Source organism: Ambystoma mexicanum, chromosome 10 (genome assembly GCF_040938575.1).
Source record: "Ambystoma mexicanum isolate Mex_15411 chromosome 10, UKY_AmexF1_1, whole genome shotgun sequence".
NCBI classification, from domain to species: domain Eukaryota; kingdom Metazoa; phylum Chordata; class Amphibia; order Caudata; family Ambystomatidae; genus Ambystoma; species Ambystoma mexicanum.
This window is the reverse complement of record NC_090932.1, coordinates 1642318320-1642338891: the sequence shown is the minus strand read 5'-3', so window position 1 is coordinate 1642338891 and position 20572 is coordinate 1642318320. Positions and strand designations below refer to the sequence as shown.

Genomic DNA, 20572 nt, shown 5'->3' with positions numbered 1-20572 from the left:
GTTCAAGATGGTGACCCTTTCTCAGATCCTTCAGGCTCTCCAACTCCAAGACTGGTTGCTATCATTAGACCTTCAGGATGCTTACTTTCATGTGCCAATCCATCCAAAGCACAGAGTACTTGAGGTTCGCGATTGGCAACTCTCATTATCAGTTTTGAGTTCTGCCATTCGGGTTGACCTCCGCACCAAGGGTTTTCACCAAACTGTTGGCGGTTGTGGCAGCGAGTCTCAGGAGAGGGGGTATTCACATCTACCCCTACCTGGACGATTGGTTGATCAGAGCAAGTTCTCCAAAACAAGCTCAGGAACATCTTTCGATCACCTGCCACTTCCTCCACAAATTGGGCTTCTCCCTCAATTTAAAGAAGTCCCATATGATACCATCCCAAAAGCTCCTGTTTATCGGAGCAGTCTTGGATACTTCTTGGGAAAAGCCTCGCCCCCCCCGAGGTGAGAGCTCTCCACATTCTGCAGATGGTAACAAAGTTCCAGAATGCCCAACGTCTACAGGCCTTCGATTTTCTCAGGTTGCTCGGCCTCATGGCATCCTGTATTTTCCTAGTATCAGAGGCCAGGTTGAGAATGAGATCCCTTCAATGGGCACACAGAACTCAGTGGTCCCAGTTCTCAGGGAATATGTCGGATCTTCTGCAAGTCCCGAGTGCAGTTGCTCAGGAGCTTCCATGGTGGGCTTCCAACAACAACATTCTCAAGGGAGAATCTTTTTGGCAACCATGGCCAGAGATAACCGTAGTGACGGACGCCTCACTCACGACTCACGGGGTGGGGAGCACTCACCAACGATCTGACAATCGGCAGTCTCCATCGGAGTCCAAACTACACATCAACCTTTTGGAGCTGAGGGCAATCAGACTAGAGCTGAAGGCCTTTCTGCCCTCTGTACAGGGAAAGAATGTGCTGATAATGACGGACAACACAGTGGCCATGTACTATCTCAACAAGAGAGGAGGCGTAGGGTCACTACCACTGTGCAGAGAGGCAATGCAGCTCTGTTTCTGGGCAATACGAGAAGGAATCTCTCTATCAGCAATTCACCTACCCGGAGAGCAGAACACGGCGCAGATACTCTGAGCAGGCAGAGCACAGTCTCTCACGAGTGGGAGCTAGCTCAGGAAGTCCTTCAAGAGATCTTCGCCCTTTGGGGAACCCCGCAAGTGGATCTGTTTGCCACCGTAATCAATCAGAAGTGCGAGCAGTACTGCTCAAGGCAATTTCCTCAAAGATGAACTCTGGGAGACACATTCGTAGTGGAGTGGAATTTTCTACTACTGTACGCGTTTTCCCCCCAGTCCCTTTGATTCCTCAAGTAATCAGGAGGTTGAGAAAGTTCTGTAAAACCATGATTCTAATTGCCCCGGATTGGACCAGGAGGACGTGGTACCCAGACCTTCTAGACATGCCCATCTGCCCTCCAATACATCTTCCACAAAGAGAGGATCTTCTCTCGCAAGAGGAAGGTCTGGTCCTCCATCCAGAGGTCAAGACACTCAACCTTCATGCATGGTTTCTGAGAATTTGAGATACAAGGATCGGGATCTTCCGGATGACGTAATGGAAGTCTTGCTTTCGACCAGAAGGCCAGCAACAAAATCTTTGTACCGATGTCACTGGAACAGGTTTAGTAACTGGTTCAAAGATAAGGATGTGGACCCTTTTCAATGTGGCACTCCAGTAGTGCTCTCTTTTCTATTACATCTAGCCAATCTGGGGCTCCAGATAGGAACAATCAAAGGATACCTTGCGGCGCTGTCCATTTTCAAGCGCACCTCGGAAGAGGTTTCATATTTCAAAATGCCATTAATCATTGAATTCTTAAGGACTTACTAACGTATACCCTCCAGTACCTTTTCATGTCCCAACTTGGGATTTAAATTTGGTACTGACATTTTTGACTTGCCTACCTTTTTGAGCCTTTGCACTCCTGTCCATTGAGGCTTCTAACATTAAAAACTGTCCTTGTGGCCCTATCAGCCCGCAGGGTTAGTGAACTTCAGGCTCTCTCATGCAAACCGCCATATATTATTTTTTTAAGGATAAGGTAGTCCTTAAAGTTAAACCTTCCTTTTTTACCAAAGGTAGTTTCGGACTTCCATTTGTCACAAAAAATATTACAAACATTTTACCCTCCTCCTCATTTGGGCAAGGAAGAGGAGAGACTGCATAGACTGGATCCCAAGAGGGCTCTTAGTTTTTACATCTAAAGGATGTCTAAATTACGACAAGATGACCAACGTTTTGTGGGTTATACTGGTCATAAACTGGGCTTATCAGTAACAAAACAGACTATATCCCGCTGGATCATTTTGGCCATAATTGAATGCTGTTGATTGGTGGGAAAAGAACCACCAGATGGGCTTCGAGCCCATTCTACAAGGGAAATGGCTACTTCTGCGGTTCTAAAGAGGGGAGTCCCGGCAGCAGATATTTGTTCAGCTGCAACTTGGAAAACAATGCATACTTTCATCAAGCATTACTGCTTGGATACTGCCTCCTCCAATGAGGGGTTATTTGCCAGGGCAGTTCTACCTTCGGTCCATGAAAACTGTAATTAGTACTCCCTCCTAAATTGCCACTACTATGGGAGTCTATCATAAAATGAGGAATACGTGGGAGGACACAATCCATTCGAAGAACAAGTTACTTACCAACTAACGGTCTTTCGACTGGATGTTCCTCCCACGTATTCCTCATCGATCCTCCCATCCTACCCCGCAGTACAGTTAACATTTACTTACTTTCCTCTCACGAAGAATGTATGTCATGGGGCACGCCTGGGTGTTCCTATATGTTCATCGAAAAAACGGAACTGAAGCAACGGGCGCGGCTCGAGCTATTTATACCATCGGTGATGTCGACAGAGTACGGAGTCTGTCGAGGGACAATCGACGCCACGACCTAGAGCACAGCGCCCCCTGGCGAGAATTATTTTTTCCGAAGCAGCGATGCTGGAGATAACGACTTATCATAATATGAGGAATTCGTGGGAGGAACATCCAGTCGAAAGAACGTTACAGTTGGTAAGTAACTTGTTCTAACTTTTTAACATATGAACTTCCTACAGCTGCGCCTTACCTATTTTGCCCTCCAATCTGACTCTGAGACACTCATAACTTGATGGGGGTGTGGACTACTAAAGTGTTAGGCCTCTCTGAAATTATTGCAAAGTATCTACTTGCCTTATGTTGGTTTTGTTTCATTTATCTTAACTGAAAGTTATTTCAAAGTATTTCTTAAATTTGAATTGCATACTGCCATACTAAAAAGTATTACTAAGTAGTGTACTTGTGTATAACACATTGGTTTTTCTTACCTTGCTGAACAATTACTTAACTTGGAGCATATATAAGATTAACCATCATTTATGTATAACTTTAGTGTCAGTCTTTCTTTGGCCTTGTGTATGCCCTAAGCTCTTTGTGCCACCTACAGCCCTTTCTCCCTCCTAATATAAGCCTGGTTGCTCTGCCATTGCTACCAACATTTTTGTGTGGTTCAGGCCCATACTAAGAGTTGGAACCCTGTGTTCCAAGTGTAAGTCTTCACAAGGCCTACCATTGGTGGACTTCTGTACAACTCCCTAACACTGCGATTACCTACGTTTTACACTTCAACACAGCAAATCGGTGAAACAGGAAAATCCAAGTAGCAAAGTGAAAGAACAACCATATACTATACTCTTAAGGCACCTTTTGCTTCAGCACTCCTTGCATATCCGGTAAGAAGGCTTAGCTTATCAACGGTCATAATTTCAGGTAAATATATATGGGGGGGGGGTTGGGGGATAGGAAGTCTCAAGAGTTCCCCTACACAAACCTTGGCAAAGCCAACAGATTAGTAAAGATGTATTATTATAGTGACTTTGGATTTTGGGGGGGTAAGTATGAATTTTAGGGTACACTCACAATCCTTTCAAATTAGGCATTGCCCTGTGGAGGTGGGGTGGGGGGGGTTGGGGGCAGGTGGGGTGGGTCCGGAGTCCTTGGCTAGAACTCCATCAATCGCCGCCATGCAAAAGTGGAGTGGGTCTGCGCCCATGCATGACCTATAGTTGGGGGGGGGGGGGGGGGGGGCGCAGTGGGTAGAAATGAAAACGGGTATGTACATTCCTACTCCCCACTCTGATTTGATCAGATACCCCACCTGGGGTGCTCGAGTCACTAGCAACTGTGAAGGCTAGGGACAGCATCCAGAGGAGAACCCCTGACCTGTAACCCTGATGTGTTCTGTAGAAGTATAGCGGCAGCAGTGGAGACACCCTGATCGTGGGTCGGTTTGCAAGATTTGTGGTGGCAGTAAAGATTCTGCTCAAGGAAGGACCACCACCCCCCCCCCCCCCCCTATCCAGGTGTGCAGCAGCGCCAGGAGCTATTTATCTTGGGCAACAAGTCAACCTACAGAGACCCAAGCTCCATCTCGGGACACCTGTGGATGCAGCTGAGAAGCCTTTGCAGGGAATGGGTAACCCACAAGATTGCCCTGGGACACTTCACACATCCTCTGATAGCATGCTCCTGGTGCAGGGTTCTGGACTGATTGGTTCTACCAGTCAAAGCACTGGTGAGGGTCTGCTGCGATCGCAGCTGGGCTTCACACTGTGCTGGCTTTTCGCAATTCTGGTTGGTTGTAGCTGCAGTTTTCCTGGACTTCAGCACAGGCTCTTTGTTTTCTTTGCGCCAGTGCACTATCTGACGAGCAGCTGCTTGATTTCCACCTAGCCAAAAGAAGCTGGGTGCTGGCTCAACCCTGCAATGGCAAGGACCTGCACTATTCAAAGGGTTGAATGGTGTCATCATTGACACCCTCAAACCCCATATCAGCCAAGTAATAGACATGCGCTGGAAAAGATGTTGATTTGGACCACACTTTTCCAATCCTATTTTCACCAGGTCGGATACACAATTTGCCCGTCGATTTTGAGCTGGATCCCATGACTGTGCACTTCTTTAATGGATTTTCTGGACCCGAGAGGGCAGGAAGAAGGCCAAAGAACAAGGTGGCCAAAGTACAAGACTTAACCCACATTGCATGCCATTTTGAGTATATAGTCGTTGATTAGTATTATGCAATAAAACAAAGATAGTACACTGTTCGATGCCACAGTGATGGTGCACCAGTTAAACATCAGCCTGTCCTAGGCACATGTAGAAGGGATGTTGCAGAAAAAAAAGCTCCTCTAAAAACACAGGAATCATGAGTGCACACTTTATCCCAGCACTGCATATACCCACAAGGGCTGAACGGTGCCCTCAAAATAAATGAATTGAGGAAGGCAAGACAAGCAAAAAGGCTTTACTTGCCCCTTAAGTTTGTTTTGGGATTCATGGCATAGTTACAGGTATGGGGAAGGGGAGGCTGGGATCCATTTGTCTATGGAAGGAAAGTTACAAAAAGAAAAATCTCTCCTAACAATTGGTGGTCATTTAGATCTAAAGAAGCCCATTTAATTGTGATGCTATTTATATCACACTGTCAGTTTGTTTTAAAAATAAAATGTTACTTTTTCCCCACCAGTATGGTTTTGCTTTGGGCACAACTTAAACTGAACATTTAAATCTTTTTTGGATTGGCGTTGTCGAGATTTTGTAACTCTTACTTGATGGCTTATTGTTGGCAATATCCTTTCAGAATAACATATATTGACTTTAGCAATAGTGTGGCTTTGTTGGAGTCTGTCCTCGCTACTTACTATACTAATTTAATGTAATTTGTCTCCCTCGCAGTTCCGATATTTTGTTCTTCTGAACTGTGGTGCTAACATCGACCTACTAGAAACCTTGCAGCCGGAGGAAGATACTGTGTTTTATATCTGCGATACACACCGTCCCATTGATGTTGTCAATGTGTATAATGACACGCAGGTAGGTCTATCAACTGGTTATGAAGACTGGGCCCTGGAGTATGTCTACAGAAAAGGTTTGAATCCTCATCCTTCTCAGTCTATGCGCTTCTTTAAGACAATGTGTGAAAATGGATTCTCCACTGAAGATCAAGCTTTAGAATCGTCCCCCTCCTTAGCGACTCAATTTTCATGGCAACCCATAGAATTTGTGATGGGTTTTTGTTTGTGCCACAGTCATTTGGGTGTCTGGGTTGATATGAGTGAAATGAAGGGGGGGGCAGCCACTCCATTCTCTGCTTCTGTGAATGCTGTGTTCTCTGGAGTTTGTGGCCTGATGCATTGTGGTTGCCTCTAGTAGCCCATTCTAAGATGTCTCTTGGAATAGTTTAGCATTGCTTTTTTTATGGTTGTTAGTGTTTGCATCGTGAGCGAGCAAGGATATGGGTGAAACATTCTGGGTAGTGTTGCGGGACACCCCATTGCTTGATGCTCTTGTTTGATCTCCATTTGATCTTGTCTCAGAATACCTGCCTGTCCCCCCTTTTTGTGTGTCACTCCTACATTTTATCTCCAAGGAATGTGAGGTTTGCCAATATCTTTGTGAAGTATCAAGGGGCTTTAGGGCATCCTGCCTGACCTTTTGTACACATTTAAAATCCTATTGAAATATTGTTTCTTTTCAATACCAATCTGAAAACTACCACAGTGTTCAACAGGGTGTCTGTGGAAATCAGACTTACATTTTTAGTTGGTTGGCTAGAAGCTTCCAGAACAGTGTGCTTCAGACAAGTCATCCTAGTTTGTTTTTCCACTTTGATGGAACAACCTATATGAACACAGACTTCGGCTTCATTAATTTGTTTTTTCTTTACTCGTTTAATATCCATTTTGTTTTCCTTCAGTTTGTTTTTCTTTTTGTAAGGGGTGTTGCTTCTTGAGGCAATGGCTCCCCCTTTCAAGTGCTGTGTTTAGGTGTGAGAAACATGTGTTCCATATATCTTTTCTGTGTACTATCTGAACATGGCGCTGCTGCTTTTGTAGCATGCCAAGATGAAGGCCACAGTCCTCTGGAAATTTCACTTGAGGCAGCTGTTAGAAGAAAAAACAGAAGCCTTGTGCTGAGGCCCAGATGGACTTTAGGTGAAGTCCCCATCACGTCTCCAGCCCCTCAACCACCAACACAAATCTCCAAATTTGAGGAATTCTCTTGTCATCAGTCCTCTCCAGATTTATGGTCATAGCTTTGTAATGTCCCACATTTAGCTTGTGCCACTACCTACAATGCAATGTTTAGTACTTGGAGACATTATGGACGTTTACGCATGGGGTAATTTTTGGGCCAGGCAAGTTACTTTAAGCCAGCACTTTTGTCTGAGGGAACCTTCGATAGTGTGAACTCCTTTAGCAAGATTGATTTGGCACGGGATCCCTTTCTGTTAAAATTGACTTTTCATGGTGTCCTTGTGCTGTTTGGACCTGTTTGGAGATCTAGGGAATCGCACAGGGCAAAAGCTTTGTAAGCAACACGTCTTTTCCGGAATTTTCTCGGGAAGCCCCAGTTCCATGCCAGACATGAGATGTGCAGGACTGTTCTTCTGCATTTTTCCTCTTACATTAGTGCCTCTGTCCCTGTTGTTGACCTGTGCTGCAATTGATAATTTCCAGCCTGACCGAAGAAAAACGTCTTCAGATATAGATACGCTCTAATCTGTTGCCCATTGTTGTTTTCACCTTCATTGTCTTCACCTTTTGGACCCTTGCCCATCACCATAGTGAAATTGATAAACTACCACACTTGCCTAACTTAGAAAGAAGCCAGGAATGGAATGGAATGGGTCTGAGATGCCCAGTGGGAAAGAAATGTATGGGTTGGTGCACTGGGGAAGAAGAACTTGCGGGTAAGTTTGTAAGCAGCAGAATGCCATACATGGTATCATTGGCCCCCCACCAGAAGGCATTAACGTGAGTCTAACCTTTGTGGGCACTCGGTAAGGGAGATTGTGTTACTGATTCACACGTGTTGGAAGTGTTTGAAATATCACTATAAATGGTTTGATTTATTTTAGATTTGCGATCAGCTATGGTCATTGTGTAGAGCAGCCCCTCAACGCGCACACCTGGAAAAAATGCAACCCACTAGGGAAAAAGGCCTAGCGCACTTCTTGCAAGGAGAACAAGGTTCATTTCCACAAAAATGAAGATGTACCAGCAAATAGCTCTGCTGCCACGGAACGTTATGGCAAAATCTGCAAGAACACATTAATAAGGCACACAGCCTCATCAGTGGCGTAAATTACAAATCCAAATGGCTGGTTGGTGCGACCCATACATAGGCTACCTGCTCCATAGGGGATGTCGGGCCATTAGTCCCAGCCTCTTCTGGCCATCTTCCACGTGGGCTCCTCCTGGCACGTCATCGGGCACAAAAGTACAGTTTAATTGCTCATTATACGAATAAAAAGAATGCATTCTCTTTCTCTAATCTAATGCTCAATCTCTAACCTATTGCGAACCTGGTACTGCAGACAAGGGCTAAGAGGATACTTCACGGTCACTGTAACTCACAAACCCCAGCGCCCTTTCAGAGCTCACAACCCTCATTTTAAGTTTGTTGTTTTGCCCCTCCCAGGAACCTCACAGCACGTGACCTAATGGTAAAAGCAGCTTGTCCCTACATTTTGATCTTTCCTGATCTTTTCTGATCGATTTTTGGGGGGGTGGGGCCTAAACAGCTTTATGGTCGGTGGTCTGGGACTGGCTAGTGCCTTGGGTCTTGGGACATGTACATCTGAATGGTGCTATTGGGGCTGGCAGAGGTTGGAGGCTTCTCGTGAGATCACTTTTCACAGAGAGCTCTCATCTCCCTCGTGGCCTTGCTGGTCACATTCCGCCTAGGATACGAATGCTGGCAACACAAGACCATGAAAGGTTTATGAATTTCTGTGGCTCTGGCCTTTCGCACCAGTGCCCATGATACAACCTATTCCCACATGCACACGCTTACTTTCATGTTTGTGGCCTGGACCTGCGATGCTGGCTGCAGTGCAGAGTTGGGCCTTGATTTCAATATGGCTGCACTTATCTAAGATGGTGTTTCATCCCTAGTGTACACAACCTCACAGCATGCACTTGCCTCTCCCCTACTGTGGGCCCTATAGATAACACCCCCCCCCCCCCCCCCACCACCCTATCCTCGCTGTTCACTGCCCTAGGCCCTAGAGCACACTTCCAGGCTTCTGCCTCATCTGAAACCGCATGGGGGGGCGGGCACCTGGGACGATCCCCGCCCACCAGTTCCCATGGCAAAAACGGCATGCAGAACAAATTCTAATTTACCTTCACAAAGGGGGAGATTGCATGCCCGATCACATGATACAATTGCTGTTGTGGTGAATCCTGTGACTCATCCACTGAGAGAGTGAAGTGCTCTTCCCATGTGGCCAGGGAAGGGAGGCCACTACCTGATTCCGACCCTGTGGGTGGTTGCCTGAGGGATTACATGGGGGCTCTGAGGGAGAGGATCTTCATCGGCGGGAAGGAGACTCACTGGCGGTAATCTGGTATCCCCCTTTCCATTCGGACTATGACACTTGCTATGTAAATCCCCCAACCTGTATTGCATATTGTGACCTTGAACCCGTTCTCCCCTTCCCCACTCAGTACTGACTGAGGCTTTTTTCCAGTCTCCTTATGGAAAGACTGAGACAAGAAAGATTGGGTGTAATGCTGCGCTCTAGTCGTTCAGAAGTTTCTGAAAGGTGCTGAGACTTTCAAAAGTCTGGCACTGCAAAGAAGATGGTGATCGAGGGGAAGAAGACCCACTTTACCCGACGGGGGTTGGAGAAAGGAGCAGGCCAGTGGTTTTCGGCTCCGTCGCAAGAGGCTGTAAGAAAGGTAAGCTGTCTGACAGCCTGCAGCGGGTGTGGCTGCGAGAAGAAGGCCACGGTGAAGTTGGTACCGAAGAGCTGATGGGACGCAGTCCGCATGACAAGGCTGCCCAGCGAAGGAAGCAAGGAATGCGGCGAACGCAAAGCTGCCACAAGAGACCGGTGAGCCCAAGCAAGGGAAGTGGGACACCGGGGCGCTTCGTAGCATAGAAGGTGCAGCACACACAATTGGTGTGAAAGTGCACCCAAGCATGGAAACTGGAACTCTGAAAGTATTATGAAGGGAACCAGTGAAGAGGGGTTGAAGACCTCCAGGATAATTGAGCGAAATAGACTTATAAAAAAGGGTAGCAGGCGCCCCTCTCTAGAAAGAACATGGCATGATAACCTATTGTGTGGTTTTGTCCCACTGAGAGTCCACAGCCATCGCTTTTTGCTCGCTGTATTTTTCACAAAGGAGGAATTCCATTTACATATCAGTCTCCCGCCCTCAAGGGCAGTCCAGCACCAAAATGCCAGGCACAACTCCTTTGAACAAGAGTGCCAACAGCAACCGCAGGCACATGTTTCAGCTTTGTTATATGAAATATACCTATATTGAAGACCTGGCAGGCGAGTATACCAGGCAACATGTAGCGAGTCTGGGACCCACTCCCAAATACAAAGTGAACATTGTAAAGATGCAAGCAAGACTTATAACCCTTTGGTGCAACAAACTGTCAAAGCCCTGGCTAGAGTACACCAGGCACAGGAGAAGTGTGAGAACATGACGGAAGACTCGTACCCCTTTGCTGCAGATGTACAAGGAAGCTCCGGCAGAATATACCAGACATAGGAGAAAGGTGAAAAGTACAAAGTGGAAGTTGTGATAGCCTGGCAGGAGAGTACGCCAGGCAATGTGAATGTATTGTAAAAGTTGTGAAGAGGGAGAGTGACCTCTTAAGATTGTGGAAACCGTAGAGGAAGGGAGGCATACCCCAGAGCAAGAAACCAGAGTAAACCAGTCAAGGAGCAGCAGAGAACCCCTTGAGATTGTGGATTCTAGGGGAATGGAGCCATACCCCGTTGGTAGAACTATAGAATTCAAAGGCTGAGAAACTCGAAGTCAGGGAGCCTCTTGAACTCCCACGTTCCCCTCCCTCCTGAGACTGGTGGTGGTCAGTAATGCGAGCCATTGTAGTTTTCTCTGTCAGTATAACAACTTCTTGAAATAAAGAATGTCAATTCAGGTACACTACAAGGTTCAGCCTTCAAAGGGAAAACCTCATTAGGCACATGTACTACTCCGAAACCACCTTCTGATGCTGTATTTGTTTTGGTAACTGGTTACGTTTTCGGAAGGGTTTCAGCAATCCTTCCTTTTACAATTGAGGACACACGACCACTCCGGTAATATGAAGTGTTCAACAATGGATGTAGTGATCTTTGCTTCTCACACGAAGACCACAGCTTTCCCAATTAATGTGCGTGCTGCATTTTCATTGTTAAGAATTTGTTTCAGAACAACTTCTACTCACTTTTAACTATACGCACGTTACTTTAGAGCTGGTTAGTTACCGACAAGGCTTGAGTGATTCTGAACGCCGTACTCCCTCCCCGGCTTCAGGAACACTGCGACTGTGGGTTGCTTTGCTTTCCCGACTTCCTCTACTACTACTTTGAGCTCAGTTGGGACCCATACCCTTCAGCGCAGGTGTCTCCGGTCCAGCCATGTTAATTGGGAGTCTTCTTGGCTCTGTAAACCCTTGGCTTGCCTTCTTCCTCTGGTTTTGGGTTCCTGCATGGTTATGGCTCTGCAAATACAGCAACTCGGCTCACATGGGGAATTTCAGCATGTCTTCCTCTGTGCAGCCTCTGCAATACAGGGTTTGAGAACACAGGACCCTCTCAGAACTTGCAGGTGAAATCTGTTGTCTCCACGGTCTGGTGTCCCTTCTGTGCTCCCACTTCCTCGTGAATTGCCAGCCTTGTGCTTCTCGTCTGCTTCTACTACTGCCAGCTTTCCAAGTCGTGCTCCAGCTTCTTACTCCTCGCTGCCTTTTTATGCTTTACAGGTATGGCAAATGGCTTCAGGTTGAGCCATTAGTTTCAATTGCCCAACTACAACATCTACATGCCTCTTCAGGCCTCTTCTTCGTCTCAGTTCCTCTAGGATTCTGGGATATGTAGTCCTTTTCAACCAAGTTAGTGTTTTCTACTTCTTGATTACTTGTAAGGGTAGGTTTAATTCCCTTACTATTTTTAACAGAGGGGCTTTGGGTTTTTAATTTTAGAGGAAGATGGTTTAGAGAAGACTATATTTACATAATCCTTTTTAGTGTACCTTAGGATTTGAGGAGGGCATTTAGTTTGTTACCACAAAGTGTTTTTCTTTTGTGTCTAGTGCTTTATTTTTACATCCTTAGGGTTCACAACCTTGGATCGAAAAGAAGGTCCAGAGACATTAAAACAAGCAGCCATGACTACTTTTGGCAAAGTGGTAAGAATCTCTCCATCCAGGAAAAACACATCCCACATCCCACGGACTCTCCTCACAACCCTGGGCTCTGTCTCCACCCAGGTGATCCTCTAACAGTACATCATCACCAGGGTTGGGGATCAGGTAGCGACTGCCTTCCCCTGGCCACCTGGGAGGAGACTTTCGGCAGGGTTTCCGTGAAGGAGCCACTGGATTCTTCAGACTATACCCCTTTTCACAGCTTCGGTTTAGAATGTAAGGGTAAGGTTTGGATTTCGGATACAGGTCAGAACTCTTTTGAACATTCTGACATTGACATCCTTTAGTTTCTTTGAGTTGGGGGAAACCCCTAATTGTGATTGGAGGGGGGGAGAGAGATGGGTCTTTCTCCCAACTCTTTTCTGTTATAAATAGTTATAGCAAACACAATGCACCTTGTGTCCAAGTCTTACTCCTCCTGATTCCTGTATAGAGCGGTATTAGCCAAAATAAATTGATCAATGCTGTAGATGTGTGTTGGGGACTGTCCTTACTGTCTTGATTTCAATGCACTTTGAATGGCTGCTTACTCTAGTAGAAGCAGTTCCTTTTTGGATGGATGCTTACAATGGACCTCCAGCAGAGGTAGAATTTTCTGGCATGCGGTTGTTTTGTCAGTTGTCCTCTCCTGTCCCTTGTGCGTTTGCCCCCTTTTTTTATTTTTTATGAGATCTGAAGAGACCTAGACGTGCACTGTGCAAAAGGACACCAATCCCTTTCATAGGACATTCTTACTACTGCTATAGTGGCCACCTTGGCTCTGGATATGCGGGAGAGATTCTCTAGTCTTCCTAATTGAACTTGCCTACTCCCTTCTGCACCAGGAGTTCATTCTGCACACAGTCAACATTTGGGTTTGATACTTCCATCAGTGTGTTCGGCATTACTTTGTCCATACTTGGGTTTTCATCAGGAATTCATTAAGATCATCTGGTGTAGAAATGTCCACAACTCTTAAGCACTCTCAAGCACAGATCACACATCTATACAATGATTAAAACTCTCACCGCTACATAATTCTACTAAGATCTGCCTCAAAGTTCGCCTGCCAGTAATGGACAGCTGTTTTGCTTCTCTAGAGAAATGCTATTGATTTGATCAAAGCACCTAATAGCTTTACATGCTTCCCGGCGATCCTTATCGTACACGCCTGTTATAGCGCCTAATATTCTAGAACTAACGTCGGTCTGGCTTGTTTTGCCTTCACCCCACAGATCATGGTCTGGTTGTTAACTTGGGGCGGTGGCTTCACTATTTGTCCTTATTTGGACACGGTTCGGCAGTTTAAGACTACTATGCTATTGATGTGCACTGCACTTTATAAAGACTCTTCCTAACGTATTGTTGGGTTGGAGAATGGTTTTTGTGATCTCAATGTTTATTTGGTCTCTTATGTGCTCACTCTCGAAGTATTTTTTATTCACAAATGGTGGTGGAAATGTTTCAATGTGATGAATGGCAGGTGTTAATCGAGAGTTGAAGAGATTGCAGATGCAGACCTGCCACAAGAGCCGCATGAGCAAACCAAACACGTGTGCCCTTGTTCTGATGACTGATCTTGTACGTCTGTTTTTGCCCTACATGTCATTCGCTCTGCGAGTGCAAAAATGCATTAAATTCTGAAGGCCATATTCAGAGGTTGGTGTAAAAGCTAAAAGGTGGGGTTTCAAGGAGGAACACCCCATCCCCCTCCCCCAGCACCATTTTCTGTAAAAGAAACCAAATAGACATCACATCCTTGGCCCTTGCGTGACCCCAATTTACACCCAGGCAGCGGCCGTAGTGTCAATTTATCAATGCAGAGTAGTCGCTGCAAGGGGAATTCTCCTTGCAGTGTCTTCTAATTTTCCATTTTAAGTGAGTTAAAATGCGGCACCTGTGCACAAGCTTTTATGGCAGCGCCACTCTTTCTGATTTACGAAAGTGTCCTAGAGCTTTCAGTAAATCAAAAAAGTGGCATTTTTTTTTAGAAATCCCTGCAATGACATCAGTGTACACCCCCACGACCATTTGCAGCTGGAAAGCATGCCGGCTCCCCTCCAATCCTCCTGCCATCCTCAGCAAGGTGGTTTTGGAAACTGGAGGGGGAAATGGTCTGCTTTTCTCACGAGCTCAGAATCTTGTCCTAAATGTCTGTACCCCTCTTTGCAAGCCTAACGCAAAATGATCTGTTTCTCTGATTGTACCGGGTTAGCGTGCAAGTCGCTGTGCAGGTGACGTATGTGCTGGTGGCCAGCTCACCCAGGGCGTGGATTGCTCCGTTTAGGGCTTTGCAAAGGGGAGATTTATGGCTTATCTTTACATTCTCCAGTCCACTTTTGCTGCCCAATCTACTTTCATCCCTGTTGTGGGGAAATATTTTCTTTTTGCAAGTCTTCTTCCAGTGGAACACCCAGCCATTTCTTATTCCTTGAAACCATCCACAATTCTGCGAGATAAGTAAAGCCTTTTTGCCTCACTTATCTAACTCAACTCATTTATTTGAGAGGCACTGGTCCTCCCATACAGTTTGCCAATTGCAGGGGGTTGGAAGGGGCTGTTTCATTTCATGATACCTATGTTTAGCACACATCCCATTAAAGGGAAGTGCTTTAGGGGGTACTTTGCATTTCTGCTTCATTTCCTATAAACTCTATTTTTGTTTTGACTTTTAGATGTGCCTGGGACAGGCTAGTATGTTCTACTTCATTTGACTGGTGCGTTACCATGAACCATTTTTGATTTACTGCATATTTGATTTACTGCATTCTTGACGTCCTAATGAAGAGCCTTAGGAAGTGCCCCCGTCAGCCTTGTGGCCGACGAGCTTTGATTTTGGGCTACCGTGCTACAGACGTCGCCGTTCCGAGTTGGATCTTGGGGGGGATTTTCAGCTTTTGCGACAAGACTTGCCTCTAATTTTGTGGTCCTAGCATCTTGGGGACCCGAGATAGGAGGGAAATTCTGACTGCAGCAAGTGAATCCCTTTGCGTCGCTGTTCGTCGGTGGCCGTCATCCAATGTTTACCTGCGTCCATTCCTGTCCTGAGGGGGCCCTGCATAGAGTTCTTTTGCATTTACAGCAAGATATATCCTGACCTATAACCAATATATTGCCAAGACCTACCCTATATCGATCATAAACCACAACCAGGGACCCAGAAAATGAGCTCCCTGACACGTAGTACTGAGCCCAAGAATAATGACGCCCTGACCGTGCAAATCTTATTTTACCGGTTCCAAACTGTAAATCTACCTCCAGAGTACCGCTATCGTGAAACACATGGACGATCACTACCAGCTCATCCAGACCTAGAAAGTGACCAGGAACAGAAGCCTCCTAAGAGTAAATCGTCCACTCCCTCACCTCTCCTACCACTACGCTCACTCTCCTCTTTACACCAACATACAATAAAGCGCAGCTATACTTCTCGATCAATTTAGGCCTGGCTGCACACATACAAACGACTCTCCATGAACACCTCATAAACCTGTTGGAACGCAGCTAAACCGCACGAAGAAATCTGCCTAGCTGTACACATAAACATCCTACACAGGCGTAATACCGCCTGAATGCAGCCTTGGTGACCAACCACCTGACTGCACACATTCAACTGATCTCTCACTACCACCGCACCTAAGGTTAGGATGCAGCCTCCATCGTGGAAATTACACTGGCTGCACACGGATTGAGTGTACCCAAGCACTGTGACCTACCATACCATACCCTACTCTTGACTGACCTGGACTACGGTCCCCAAGGGCGTTCAACCCACAAGCGCATTGAGATCATACCCATGATATATAGGGCGCTATATAAATGCCAAATAACAATAACCTAATGCCACATAACTTGCTCATAAATGCTGTGTATTGTGGTTTAGGCCCTGTTTTTTGGCTATCTTGTTCTTTGGCATTCCTTCCCTCTGTCAGAGATGGCACAGAAAATACTGTCTTGAAGATAGTTCAAGGGTTTTGGTTTTTCATTTGAGGGGCCTAGGGCCGCCTCTCACTTTTTTCTGCTCACAAACATCCTCCCTAGCCCAGACGTCCTTAGCCTCTGGATAGTTCTACAGAATGGGAACCCTTGTGGTCTACAATTTTATCTTCCAAGTGTGGCTTCCCTGTAGTTTGTGTATATTCCCTAAGGGGCTTCCTAACTGTCCCTACTCTAGCAATAGGTTGGTTCTCTAATGGGAGTCAGGTCAGTGCCTTGCCCTTGCTTTGGTCTTCAGGCTAGATTTGCCATTTCCACTCACTACTTCTACCCTCCTCTTTCGACCACTCCCCTGGACTTACACCTCCCACCAAGTGTTTAACCTTCTGGTGCTTTACTCCTCTTAGACCTCGCCTCCATCCTTTGATTTAACTACTCCTCCAATGCCACTCCACTACTTCCCCTTCCTACTGCTACGCTTCCTCAGCTACACCCATCCTACTATCCTCCCACCCCACTACTTGTCACTCACTCCTAAACCAATACTTCACCTTCTCCGACAATCTCCTCCACAGTCTGCTGGTCTCTTGGTCGTTCTTCACTGACCTCACCCGGTAAACCCACACTTTATCCATTCTGTTTTATATTGTCCCTCTAAGGAAAAAGCCAATGGGCTGCTGTTCCCCCATCCCCCCCCTCCCCCGAGTGCTAATATGTGACAAAAAGGCATAAAAATGAGCGTTAAGCCCCACCCACTTCTGCGCATTTCTTGCTGCTGAACGTCCATGGTGGCAAAAACAAAGAGGTGATGACTGGAAGATTTTGAATGAATCTTAACCACTGGCATTGCTCTGGGCAACTCTCCAGACCATTTTTTTTTTGTTTGTTAACGTCCGTGGTGGGCCAGTGTCAGTTTGTAGGTGGGGGCTGGTTCCCTGTGCCCTTGAATTTGTCCTCTTGTTGCGAAGGATCCCAGTTACCTTAATGTTTCCCTGGTAGTCTAAGGTATCCAAGGAAATCATGTTGGCGCAGCCACTGGTATGCTGTGCTGATACGTGTGTATTGATCACGGAAGTCCTGCAACTTCACTCTTTCCACGTCTCTGAATTGCTTGCGTGGCACATCGGTTGCACTGCTTCCTTGAGGGTTGTTGGGTGCCTCGGTTTCCAGTTCTTGCTGGAAGCTATTGTGGGGTGTTAGTTTGTCTCTCCCCCTAGTCGCATCATCTTCCTCTGGTCCGCTAGAAAGAATGAACAAAGAAAAGACTGGCTAGAATCATGTAATGGAGGCATGGTTGGAGTTTAGGCTCTGCATGCAACCATACTGGCACAAGGAAATTGGGTGGGGGGCAGGAATTGGGGGGGCCCTCTGCTGCCCCTGTCCACCTCTGGGGTAGGATCGCCTATGGATTGCTCCCTTGTAGGACTCCTACCCGAGGCTGAGAGGAGTTCTCTTCCCCTACGGACAGTGCCCAATTACTGGTCTTGTTACACCTCCCAGGTTCAGAAAAGTTTTTTTTTTTAAATGTATTTCCATTTACTTCACATACAAAAAATACATATTAATTTCCAATAAGACACTTAATGTTTTTAAAAAGCATTACACACAACATTTCTAGCAAAAAGTAAATAGAAGTTCAGTTTCATTTTACAATAGCTCAACAATTGTTGAGCTGTAACATTTCTATGGGGTAAAATGAATTGCATCTTTGAATAGACAGTTTATTACCCATTCCCTTAATTGGGAATGTTGGGTCTGTCAAGTTTGCCTGAGGCTGTGACTCCCTTCCAAACTCGGTAAAGTGCAAGGTGTACTGATTTGTTTCCCGCATTTAGACAGTATGACCAAAAACTGTCACCTTTTGATCTCATCGTATCTTGTGGCAAAAGATCCAAGAAGTGTTGTGCATAAAGAGCCAAATTCTCTGCATCCGTTCAGAACATGGTCAGGCAGGCTCAGGTTTATTCTGAATGCTGCAGTGTCAGCAAATCCTGGCTTCTTTTGCAAAAGGTTTTTATGTATTTGTTATGAAACACGTGTATAGGCGCATTATAAATTCCTTATGTATCCTATCGTATGTAGTTTTGCAGGATCCAGCTTGGATTCCCACACTAAGTACTTTGCCTATCAGACCTGGCAGAAATGGGGGCTGGGACTGTCTGGTCCCAATCAACATCCTTGCCAGAACATGTCTGTTGCTGGGCGGATGTGGTATTTTATGGCACCCATGATCGGGCAGCCTTTATTTGTTTGAATGGTACACGGGCTTCGCCAATTCTACTCCTCTCCTCGCGTAGTCTAGTATATGATAGGGCATTTATAATGCACCTATACACAAGTGTTTCAAGGCACAACGTGGCAAGGGAGGGGAAACGGAGGGAAGACTGAGACAACAATCCTACTAGGCCAGGTGACATTGAGATCGCGCAAGTGCAGGGTAGGGGGCAAGGGGAAAAGTGCAGGGGGCAATGCAGTACATAGGATAACAGTAAAAGAAATGGACAATGAATAAGAGTGCGGCCAGCCAGTGCAAGGGTAAGTGGAGACATCAGGTGTCAAGTGCTGGTAGGGGCTGTAGTGATAAAGAAATAGTCCCTGAGTGCAAGGCTTGCCAGGGGAGCAGTGCAGGTGTGCAACTAGCAGGGAGGGGACTTGGGCCCCGGATCAGAGGGTAGCCAGGTAGCCAGTGCAGTTTCAGTTTCAGCCAGGAGATGCGCAGGGGAGAGGAGGGAAAGCAGAAGCAAAGAGGAATTTCTTCAGGTGCTTCCGGAACTGGAGATGGTTCTCCAAGTTTCAGAGAGGCAGCGAGGCTGTTCCAGAGGGAGGCCCCAGGAGAAGGATCTACCACCAACTCGTTGCTTGGAGAAGGGACTAACCCTGAGGGAGTTGGAGGCGGATGAGCTCGAGAAGGAAGCGATTTAGGAAGAGCGTTGACCGTATTGAGGTCCAAGGCCCCGGAAGGCCTTGTGGACAATGCAGAGGGTTTTGAACTTGATCCTCGCTTCCACTGGTAGCAAGTGCAAAGATTTCAGTCCTGGAGAGATGCGATCTTTGGGCTTGAGGCCAAGGACAAGTCTTACAGTCCTGTTTTGGATGAGTTGCAGAGGGCGGAGAGTAGAGGCAGGCAGATTTAATAAGAGCTTGTTGCAGTAGTCCAGCCTAGAGAGAACCATAGCTCTGGAGACTGAACTTCTGGGGGAAGGAGAGGAAAGGAAGAATACCACCGAGGTGCAGCTGGTAGTGGTTTCTTAGACGTCTCGGATGTGAGGAGAGAAGGAAAGTGTGGAGCCACACATGTGGGCGCATGAAGAGGGCCAAGAGAGGCCGGCCAGAGTGATGGAAAAGGAGGGGGCAGGTGTGCCGATGAGTAGTTTTTACCTTGCAGGAGAGTACAATGAAATTCTGGGATGTTTGAAACTTTTATTTGACATTTTGGTATCTAGAACCTTCTATTAAGAAGACGTCTGTCGGAAGCGGCTGTTGGAAGCGGCTGTGCGTTTAGTGAGCATACCGCCCACAGTGTGGCTTGACGGGCCATTTTCGTAAGCGCGATATGCGTTGCATGCAACGCACCTAGGTTCTTTCCTCTGCTGCGAGATTACGAGGAACGCTCGCAGGAGGAGCAGAGGCGCAGAGTATCTAGGCAAATCAGCAGCCACAGCAAACACGGTGACCTGACGCATTGCCTGGGCTGAACCCGCTGGTCCAGCTGTTTGTTTCCTGCCGGCTGGACCTGCTGTGCCTGTTTCTGCCTGAATTGATTTAAACGCGGGTGGCATCTAACTCCGAATGGGGATGAGTGATTCTATTATCTTTATATATCCGCCCACTTATTTCATTTGTTTCTCCGTGCCTCTGTTGTCTTTGGCATTTTACCTCCTCTGCCTGAAGCAAGGGGAAAGCGGTGTTTGACTTGTACAGTTAACATTTTATAGTTAACATTCTTCTTTTACCAGTTAGCATCTGCAGGTGGTGTCTGCAGTTAATGGTATTGGCCCAACTGAAACTTAACATTGAGCGCCTGATATTGTGCTGTCAGTCAGCTGTCTGAAACAAATTTAGAAATTTCACTTACCTCCTCAGTTAATTTATATTGCGTTGGAGAGAGACTGTGGGCTATTGCCTTTGAACTCTCCACCAGCCTTCACATTTTAACACTGTGAATTTTGAACAGTGTCTGAAGTGCTACTACACCACCAGGAACCTGTGCTCATTTTAACCTGATGCCAGGGAAAGCGGAAAATCGAGGTAAAGGGGTGACCCATGGAAAGAAACTATATGGGCTTCGATCAGCAAACTTGCGCTCTACTCCCGAGGTGACATCCCTAAACAAGGACGCTGGCTCCAGAATGGGGGTGAGCTCTATGGGAGTGCAAACCCTTTCCACAGGCCCCCTTGGTGCATTTTTTAGAG

General features: G+C 46.5%; 1 protein-coding gene across 1 annotated transcript in view; it reads left to right on the top strand.

Annotated features, from left to right (window-relative positions):
- Positions 1–20572, top strand: part of CDC45 (cell division cycle 45) — a 753019-nt gene that overhangs the window by 129098 nt on the left and 603349 nt on the right. The window contains exon 4 of the mRNA XM_069620055.1: positions 5742–5879. Coding sequence (XP_069476156.1) covers positions 5742–5879 — 138 coding nt within the window. The remainder of the gene's footprint in view (positions 1–5741; positions 5880–20572) is intronic.